The following is a 10,691-nucleotide window of genomic DNA, read 5'->3' as shown; positions in this document are numbered from 1 at the left end:
TTGATAAACTCAATTCAGTATTCTATATTTACTTATGTTATTAATCAATGAATCACTTGATTGAAAAAAATATTTAAACTAATTTATACATGTAATTTAATTTCATCGTGGAATAAAAAACGTTAAGTGGATAAATCGGGAATTTTCATTTCATTTCAAAAATTTCGGTATTTTGATGAGATCCAGATGGGACTTTTTGAGGTTTCCCATTGGTAACCTTGGTCATCTACGCTGTGAAATTTTTACTCTAATTTCAATTTCCGAATTTAATAGTGGTTGTGGTAATTTGATATTTGAGTTCTATCAGGTTTTGCATATAAATAATAGTATGCTATGCAGCTTGTACGTTTAATACCAATTTGTTAATGTTGGTGGTTGTTGTCTAAAGTTATGTTTTTTCGTTAACCTTGTTCAGAAGCTACAGCTACTTTTAAGTAGAGGTTATGTTTTCAATATTAATTTAATTTGTACTTTACTGGTTGGTTATTTGTACCGTGATTTAGTGTGCAGTTTTAAGATGTTTAGAATGCGGTTTGTTAAACTAAACAGTTTACTCTCAAGATGTGAATTTGTACTTTGTAGATACCCAGGGATCAGATGTCGCAGTACTGCAGTGGGCGATTCTGTTATTACAGATTACACGAAAGATGTTTCGAGTAAGTTTAGAATTAGATAAGTTACAAATACGAATTTCATAAAACCGATACATTTTTTATTGCTTTCTTTTTATCAGAAATTGATAAATGAAATTAATTTTTTTTGTTAAAATTGAGTTTTGTGTACCATCAATTAGTACATACGATTATGATAAAAGCTGTTATTAGTTTTTACTTGTGATGGAAATTTTGTATTCCCATTAGTATGCTTCCTAATCTTATGATTAAGTTCTCGAATTGAACCTTTCTGTTTGTTATATTTAAGAACACAAAATAAAATAAACGGTTACTTTATAATCTCATAATTGTTAATATAATAGCCTACTGAAACATTAGTTGTTACAGTATATAGTACTTTAAGGAGACATGATTGTAAAATAACCGAAAAGACAAATTAGATTTAAAAAAAAAAATATATTTGCTTAGATGTACATTTATGAAAAAAGTCATTTTATTCATCCTACTGATTTTTGCAGTACTTATGAAGTTTTCTGTTTGGAAAGAATATACCTAACCAAAACTTCTCTTTAAATTTATTGAAACTGAAATAATTCTACCAAATACAATAACACATATCTTCTTTTAAGGTAAATAATCTTTTAACTTCTTAGAAGCAGTTTCTTTATTTAGAGCAGAAATTTGTTTTTATGAACAAAATTGCTGATGAATCAATCCTCTTTGAACATAATTTGTTATATGTAGTAACTGAAAAACGTTAATAATTTTTTGATGTTAATAATGTTCATATAGTTCAGTGGAAAATATTTCTTCACAAAATACTTATGGGTAAACTATTCCTTCAACCCACAAGAAAGTGCCACATTATGCATACATTGCTATTTTTAATAAATTACTAATATAATTTTTAATAATTACAAGATAAACAAGCAATTAATTTAAAATTAAAACCCCTCTACTCTACTGAATATGTTTCTGTTTAACAGTTATTATTTTTTTTAATGTATATGCTGAAGTTTTTGCTTTTTTTAATGCGTACCAATAATATAGTCAAATATTTTTGTATTAAAATCTTCAAAAAAGAATTGATTAAATTACTGGAAAATTCTAAGCAATTACTTGATTAGCCTCAATTTTTTCATATTTTAATGTACCATAGTAGATATGCTTACAATCAGGAAAACACAAAACCTAAATGTCAGAAAGCAGGTTGGGGTTGCCAAGTTATTCTAGTCAATTAGCTATCATTTTTGTGAGTTATCGAAACTTGTTCAGATGCTAATCCGTTCTGTGGAGAGAGTAGAGTTGAGGTTATAGTTAAGGTTAGACTTTTCTAGTGAGAGGTTAGCGATAAATTATCAAGATATGGCAACACTTAACACCATCTCATAGGACACTTGGCTGAATTTATGTTTAAATGGAAATATAGCAACTACAGAGAAAGAGACTGCATGACAGGTTCCATGCTGTTAGTTAAGGGTACAGATAATCAGCTTATGAAGAACACCATCAGGCATATTTAATGGCTGACTGACAATTATTAAAGTTAATTTATGGTTTATTCCCCTTTCCTTAAAACTTTTAACCTTAAATAATTCTAACCTTAACCCCAACCTCTCTCCACAGAACTGATTAGCATCTGAACAGGTCTTTATAACTCACAAAACTGATAGCTAATTCACTAGCATACTGATAAAATGGCACAGACTTTGACCTTTCAAGGGTTGTCTGTTGTCCAAACCTGCTTTCCAACATTAAGATCATGTGTTTTTCCGATCCTAAGAATACTCTTTTTTGGCTCTAATTAAGTTTCTCCTACAGCTTTCTTTAATTCTTTTATGCAAATATCATACTTAACATTTCCTTTTGTTATAAATGTTTTATTTATAATGTATATGATATTAAACAATTTGATTATATGAATTATAAATTTAACATTCATACTTTTCAGATAACCAATAAAAAATTAATTTTTAGTATCTATTAAGATTTGCTTGTAATAAGTTTAATTTGATTGTTTTTTAGCATTGAGCTTGTTAATATTATAAGAGTAGTAATTGTGTGCTTGTAAAATTGTTTGTTTAGTTTTTTCTTTATTCTTTATAACTGAGATTGGAGTGTTAAATCTTCAATAATTACTTGGGGAAATGTGGTTGAGAGCTTTATAAAGCTTACCACCTTCATTGCAGTACTGTAGATGGCATACTATTTAAATAATACATTTGATATTGCCTGAAATTTTAAAACTACATTTGGGTCAGTCGTCCAGATTAACTTTGTCAGTTGATGTTTTTACTTTTGTAATCTCTTTCATATAATATCTTGTACAGTGATTTAAGAGCTTTAAATCAGGAGATGTTTTCAGGCTTGTAATACAAGAATATCGAATATAATCTGCCTTTTTCACTAGCATGTGATCTTCCAAGAAATGTAACATTTGCTAATGTTATAATTCCTGAAACTATTTGTTTCATTAATTTTTTGGAACTGTAAGTAGTTATAAAGTGATATGTTGGAGATGTATCGTACCTTTATCCAAACTTACATCAAACATAATAACAGAAGTAAATTATGTATACCATAAGACACTATGGCATTTTATGCTGATGCCATATTGCCATCAAATTGCAAAATGTTAGTCCAAATTTTGCATTGGTATTGCCAACATAGATTTTATATTTTCCCCTCATTATTTATAACAATGAAATTACATTCTGATATCTAGAGTAGATAACTGAATTTAGTTGAATATTTAAAATATTTTATCAGACCCCTTTATTTATCTGCCAGACCTTGATACTCAAATTAGCCTATTTGTATATATATATATATATATATATATATATTATCATCATTAAACAAATGTTGAATTGCTGAAAGACCATATTTTAAACTGAATATTAATTCTTGCCACGGAAGAACCTCAAGTATTATTTAACATTTTTTAATTACAGTAGCATGCAAAAGACTAGCATACAGGATATTTTATAAAACATGTATTGCTTTGTTTTCAGTCAATGAGTTTTTCATTACCATTTTTTTTTCAGAATCATCAGATCATGTTTTACCAGAAAAAGCAGTACCTTTAATAACTCATCGTAACTTGAACTTTTTACCTAAGTTTGAGAGATCCCGGCAAGCATGGGTTGAAAATTTTGATACTCTTCAAGAAAAAAAGTTGGGAATAATTGATTTACATCCAAAAATTTTTGGTGAAATGCCACATACTGATGTTATTTATGAAAATGTTAGGTGGCAAACTAAATATAAAAAAGTTGTAAGTATTAACTTGTAAGTATTTATTTTAGGAAGAAAAAAATATGAGTTGTGTATTTGTTACTTTGTTAACTTTTCTGTAGTTATGAAATTGTTATTGAAATTATTCTTGTATCACATATGTTTTACATGTATCTCAGTCATAAAAAAGACCTTTTGAACTTTCTTCATTTATGGGTGCTTAGGCAGTATCGGGCTCGCTAACTAACAGGCTGTACAAGATGTTATTAAATGCGTATGTGTTCCTGTGCACTACTGACTAAACCTTCAGTTCTTGCTACCCACCCTTCCTGGTACAACTGGTATGCATTACTTCAGGAAGGGGAAATATGCCCTCACACACATTCAGACACCACAGTCAACAGACACCGACCTCACACACCCACAAGATACCTCAAGTTACACTAAGATCACACCACACACTCTACTACATCCAATCATCACTCCAAAATACATACCTTACACTATACACGTCACATCAATCAGTCACATCCAATCACATAAACAAGCAATCAAACACTACAGCATATTTATTTCATGGGTCACTATCAGATGTGGGAGTGGCATGCCCACAACCTCATCCCACCTAGGCGATCCCCACACATACGGGGAACCCCCTGAGCTTTCAGCCTCGCACCTGTCCACCCCCACACCCACCAACGACCTCTTCTTGGCCTACAATTTTCCTCGATCATGCATAATTTTGTCGTGAAGTTCCCCAGCCTCCTCCTCAGCGCAGGCGAGCCATTGTTGTATTATTCTGTTGAATATCTTCACCAATGTATCAATCATTGTTAACAGACAGTAGGATTACAAGAGCGCCAAATCCTTCCCCAGCTTTGATATCAAGACAAGGCGCTGCCATCTCCACTTCACAGGAACCAGGTGTCTTCTCTAAGGGAACTCACTGCACGGCTGCCTTAAGTTCCTCCACTGTAAACATCGGCATTGTCCCCACATCCATCTCCTCACATTCCAGTGCAACATCCAAACAGGAAAAAGGTCCTCTATATAAGTTTGTGGTCGAGTTTGTAACTGTTTTTTTTTTTTCAATTAAATTCTTATACAAAATGGATAAATTTGTGAAAAATGTAGTGGGCCATCTATATCCACTGAATCGATTGGTAAAAAGACAAAACTGTATAATGACAGTTATTTAAATTACTGTTTCACCTCACTGGATGGAAAGCCTTCTGTTATTTGCATTCAAGTCCTCTCTGATGAAAGCATGAAGCCAACAAAATTAATTCGACACTTGAAAACAACATACAGATCATAAAAGCAAACCCTTGGAATTTTTCAAAAGAAAATTTTTTACTGTGAGAAATCAACAAGTTTCTATTTGTAAAACAAGCCGTAGTGATAAAAGTACTCTTGAAGCATCTTATCACATAGCGTTAAGAGTAGCTAAGATGTCCAAACCCTATACAGTCACTGTAAACCTCAAATTGCCTACTGTAATTGATGTGGTCAGTGCATTTAATAGGCATGGAAGAATCAAAAGAACTGAAAAAATTCCACTTGCAACGACACAGTATCAAGATAAATTGATGAAGTGGCTGCTGATGCTCTCATTCAAATAATTCAGCAACTGAGTTCAAGTGAATTTTTTAGTATTCAACTTGAATCTACAGATGTGGCAATGTTTCTTAGTTTTTGTGAGATTTGAATGCAATTGGACAGTTCAGTAAAAGAAAATATGTTGTTTTGCAAATCAATACCTGTCATGCAACAGGACAATGTCTTTTTAGTGTTTTTTATAAAGATCCTAAAAACTATAATCATAGATTGGACAAATTGTATCACAGTATTTAGTGATGCTGTAAAGACAGTAACAGGAAACAGTGGATATCTGAAAAAATTAATAGATCGACTCATATCAAGGGTATAATGGATGCACTGCTTCCTTCACAGACATGCTCTTGGCATAAAAGATATGCCAAAAATCCCAAACAAATTCTTTGTAAAAATGGTTAATTTTATTAAAAGTTGACCATTACAGAATAAGCTATGTGCTGAATTTTGCAATGAAATGGACAAAAAGAGAAAACTTCTTTTCATACAGAAGTCAGATGGTTATTGTAGGGGGAAAGTGTTAACATGGTTATTGGAATTGTGAGGTGAATTAATAATATTTTTCCAGGGAACAAATGCCGTTCTGAATGCTTTTACAGAATAATGAGTATATGTTGCTGTTGGCTTACTTAGCTGATGTATTTTTGCATTTAAATGACATGAATATGAATTTACAAGAATGTGATAAAAGCATTTTATTAATGACACAAAGTTCATGCTTTCATTAAGAACCTTGATTTATGGATTATTCACCTTCAAAGCAAACATTTTGGTATGTTTCCACTCAATTCTGATTATATTGAGAAAAATTTGGAAGAAGAAGACACTATTACCACAGTTTGGATAGTATAAAGATGCATTTGCATGAGCCAAAAATTCAGTTTGCAGAGTATTTCCCGAAAGATAAAAATGATTTCTTGAAGAGATGAGTGCTGAATTCATTTAGTGAAAACATTATTCCTGCTGCTGAGTTACCAGTTGAGATTCACTACCAGCTCACTGCAATGTCTGCCGATAAAACATTTCGACTGCAATTCACATCTGAAGATTTAGATATGTTTTGGCTTGCTTGTCAAACTGAATATGGAAATTTAGTCAAAGAAGCATTGAAAATATTATCCCTTTTGCCACATCTTTATCTCTGTGAAAAGGTTTTTTCGTCTATGGTTGCACTAAAAACTAAATATAGAAATCTTTTATCACTTGAAAACAATTTGCTTTTGTGTGTTTTTAACGTAGGTCGACATATAGAGAGAATTTTAAATGAAAAACAAATGTAACCATCTCATTAATTTATTTTCTTTGCATGTGTACTTATGTATAAGTTATTTTCTCGTGTGTTCTTTTACATGTAAGTAAATTGTTTATGATAAATGATTTTTTTCCCTCATAAGATGATTTCAGTATTGTTTACATGTAAAGTTGTAGGCTAATTTCATGACCCCCAGATTTAGAGATACTGCAGTAAACCAAATATCAGCTGTTATGTTGCTGATAAAGGAAGGCCCTTCTGTTGAAATTTCCATATTATATGTTAAAAAATTCTTATATTATCACATTCTTGCGTCAATGAGGGCAAATCATTTTGTACCATATTTGTTTGGTTGCCACAGTATGTACTACTGAAAAGAGATTTCCTTGACAACCTGGAAGCATTTCATCTGTTGTTAAATTTTCCCCAGGAATGTAACTCTCCTGGCAGTTTTGCAGATTTATAGAAAACTTCACAAACTGGAGCAAACCGATTTAATTGTTTTCTTTCTTTTTTTGTGCTATGGTTGTCAAAATGAAGACAACGAATCAGTGTCTCGAACCATTTGATATTTATCACAAAGTCAAATTTTTTAATGCTGCCATCATCTTTCCCCCAATGTTTCTTGAGACTTTGCCAATTTCTTCTGTATGCTACTGCTAAATACAGCTATTCAATAAAAACTTATTTTAATTACATTCATGGGTTTGATGTCCCTTTTTCTGGAAAATTTGTCACTGATGGGTTCTTTGTATTGGTTGGTATACTTTACATCATGTCTTAATTTCTTCAGTGAATAAACAATTCAGTGAAACAACAATCAACAGCATTCTTAGCAGCCTTTGTACTTCCTTTGACTGCAGATAAGCGAGTAATCAAGTTGTAATTCCCTATGAATCCTTCTTCAAGGTGGATTTTGATTCCACTTATTTATTCCCTAAAAAAAAGTGGTACCTGTAGCAGTATCATCGTCTACATAGGTCTCACGCTTCTTTTCGTATTGGAATCATCATTGCGCTCTTCTACCTCATCCTTTGAAGCAATGTTGCTTTCCTCTCTAAAATCTTTATTCAACTGATAATTGTCATCATTCATTAACAAACCTATTAGTTCTTCATCTGTTGGATTGTTCAAATTATAGATTCAATGAGACAAATTTGTAAAAAATCTGTAATAAATGAAAGGAACAAAAAAAAATATTAAATGTTCAGGCACAGTGTGCTGTATAGGCTAGACTATCAAAATCAAGGTATTTTCGCAAAATTATTGAAAACCCTTAAGTTATTTATTCTTAAAGTGATTGTAATTTGAAAATATGTACCTTTAAAAAAGTGATGAGTTGCAAAGTAATGTGCTTCTCTGAACAATTTCCCATAGTAAAGGTCAAAGTTAAACCTAGTGGGAAGGTTGCATAGAGCACATCAAAAGAGGCAGCTACTTGGGGTGCCAGGTGCCAATGCTGCCTGGTGGAGTGAGGTGACAAAATGGTCGTGCTGTGCCTGTTAGATCAAATGTGCTGAACAAAAGGTTAAGATACAATAAAGTCTCTGGAGGAAAAAAATATATTTTTACACAGTCTATACAATAGAGGAAATCATTTTGTAATTCTTTTCTTTTTCACTAAATCTGTGACAAAAAATTTTACTAATTACTTTTTGAAGTCCATGTACCAATTCTTTTAAAAATATGCTGCATTAATTTTTTTCTTGAACACAGGTGTACAAAAAAGAATTTTGCGATTTTTATTATCTATTAACTTTGACTTATATTAATGATCACAAATAAAATGAAAGTGTAACTCTTCACATTGATCACAGGAGTTCACATTGAACATTTGTAGTTTTTCTCAACAAATGTTCAGTGTGAACTCCTTTTGTCATGCGGCACAATCCAACTGATAGGAGAATTTGCCCCACACTTTTAATCAGCATGTTTGGACTAATAGAAGTGACAGCTGCTTCAATCCTGTGCCTCAAATCAGGTAGATGAGTAGGTAGCAGAGACAAGATCCTTTATAAAACCCCAAAGGAATAAATGACATTGGATCTGATAAGGAATCTTGGATGCCACTACATTCAAGCTGTGTCAGGTACATGCCAAACAATACAAGTAGTTGGGGAAAATGTCATACAACTAATCCCAAATAAAGTTGTGCCAATGAGGAGGTGCACCATTTTATTGCCAAATAAAATTTTCTGGTCCATCTTGCAGTTGGCAAAACCAAATACTTATTCTTTAAGTTCTATAAATTTGCCACTATTTTGCCAGTCATGACATTATTGATAATCTATTATGCTTTCTTTCATAGTATTATAAAATATGGGATAAAAATAAATATGGCCCGAGTGCTAGCAACTTAGCCTTTCAACTGGAGGTCCCGAGTTCAAATCTTAGTCAGGCATGGTATTTTTCACCTGCTACAAAATTACATTTCCACATCCCATGCACCAAGATTCAAGCATATGTGGATATAAAACAAGCCAAAAGATATATATATATATATATATATATATATATGTGTATTTATAAGATTGCTTGGGATGGTGCTTATAGAAATAATTTTGATCTCCTACAAAGATTAAAGAATAGAATATAAAAGATTATTTTCAAAATAAATTTGCATTTGATGATTATGCGATAAATCTAGTACAACTATTTAGTTTAGAAGCTTTAGTAAACCATTATATTGATGTCAAAGGCATATACAAAAATTCTAATGGCTTGACTAGAAAGAAAGATATATTGATGCCTGAAATTACTAAAACTGTTAGTGAAAAAAACAGTTTTATTGTAGCAGTTAGGCTTTTTAATAGTCTGCCAAATAATATAAAAACACTGTCTAATAAAAAAGTTACTATCAAACAAAAACTGAAAAATGGGTTAAATTGAATGTTCAATAAAAAAAGTCCTGTGAAATAAAATTTTATTATATATACACAGTAGTTATTGGGAAAGATATATTTATTATATTTTTTTAAATTTTTGTTATTATTTTTAGTTCTATTGTACAACTAACTAACTACCTTTTCTAGTCTCAACTAAATTTGTCATTGGACGCACAGGTTACTTACTTGTTAACCCTAGTGGATTACATGTAAATTTTATATTTGGTCATTATTGGAAGATTCAGTCATAATTTAAAATACAGACACTTAATCAGTGTTTAAAGTTTGAGGAATAAAGTTTTTATTAATGATGTAATTTAGTGTCCAGAATATAAACATTAAATTATGCCTTAGACATCAATAACCCTACTTGTTTGTTAACGTGGCAGCAATATGTACGTATTACTGTACATCATGAATATGCCATATATATATATATATATATATATATGGTTAGGACTACTGAATAAATAATTTTACATTGTGTGTGAATCACACCAAGCCTCATTTTTAAAATATCTGTGTATTCTGTTGTTTTCTTTAAATAAAAATAAATATATATATAAATTCCTTTTACATACATAATAAGTGTTTATATGTGGTAACATCTAAAGTAGAAAATTATAAACATTTTGAAGATGTATTATTATTCTATTTAGGGGTGAATATTTTAAACTTAAAATTTAGTTTTTGAAAAATGTTAATTAAATTTTAAACACTTAAATAATAAAATTAAACATCAAAAAGAAACAGATTTTATAAAACTTTTTTTTTCAGGATTTTGCACACTGTAAAGTAAGATCTGAAGTTCATGGTGGTGGAAGAAAACCATGGCCTCAAAAAGGGCTTGGTAGGGCACGTCATGGAAGTATTCGTTCACCTTTATTTAAAGGAGGTGGTTGTGTACATGGACCTAGATCACCTACAGTTCACTTTTACATGTTACCATTTTATACTAGAATACTTGGCCTTACCAGTATGTTGTCAGTGAAACTAGCTCAGGTAATATATTTATTTTATGAATTTTCTTAAAACAGAATTTATTTTAATACTTGCCAGTTTATTTTTTTTAATGTAAATTTTCCTTTT

At 31.0% G+C, this 10,691-nt stretch overlaps 1 protein-coding gene across 1 annotated transcript in view; it reads left to right on the top strand.

The window, feature by feature from the left end:
• Positions 1 to 216: 216 nt before the first annotated feature.
• The window catches only part of mRpL4 (mitochondrial ribosomal protein L4), a 29,698-nt gene continuing 19,223 nt past the window's right edge, over positions 217 to 10,691 (top strand). Inside the window, exons 1-3 of the mRNA XM_075367919.1 lie at positions 217 to 656; positions 3,662 to 3,891; positions 10,380 to 10,604. Coding sequence (XP_075224034.1) covers positions 518 to 656; positions 3,662 to 3,891; positions 10,380 to 10,604 — 594 coding nt within the window. The 5' untranslated portion in view covers positions 217 to 517. The remainder of the gene's footprint in view (positions 657 to 3,661; positions 3,892 to 10,379; positions 10,605 to 10,691) is intronic.

This window comes from Lycorma delicatula, chromosome 6, assembly GCF_047948215.1.
Source record: "Lycorma delicatula isolate Av1 chromosome 6, ASM4794821v1, whole genome shotgun sequence".
Classification (NCBI taxonomy): domain Eukaryota; kingdom Metazoa; phylum Arthropoda; class Insecta; order Hemiptera; family Fulgoridae; genus Lycorma; species Lycorma delicatula.
Note: the sequence above shows the minus strand (reverse complement) of the source record. Positions and strands in the feature narration are given on the sequence as shown.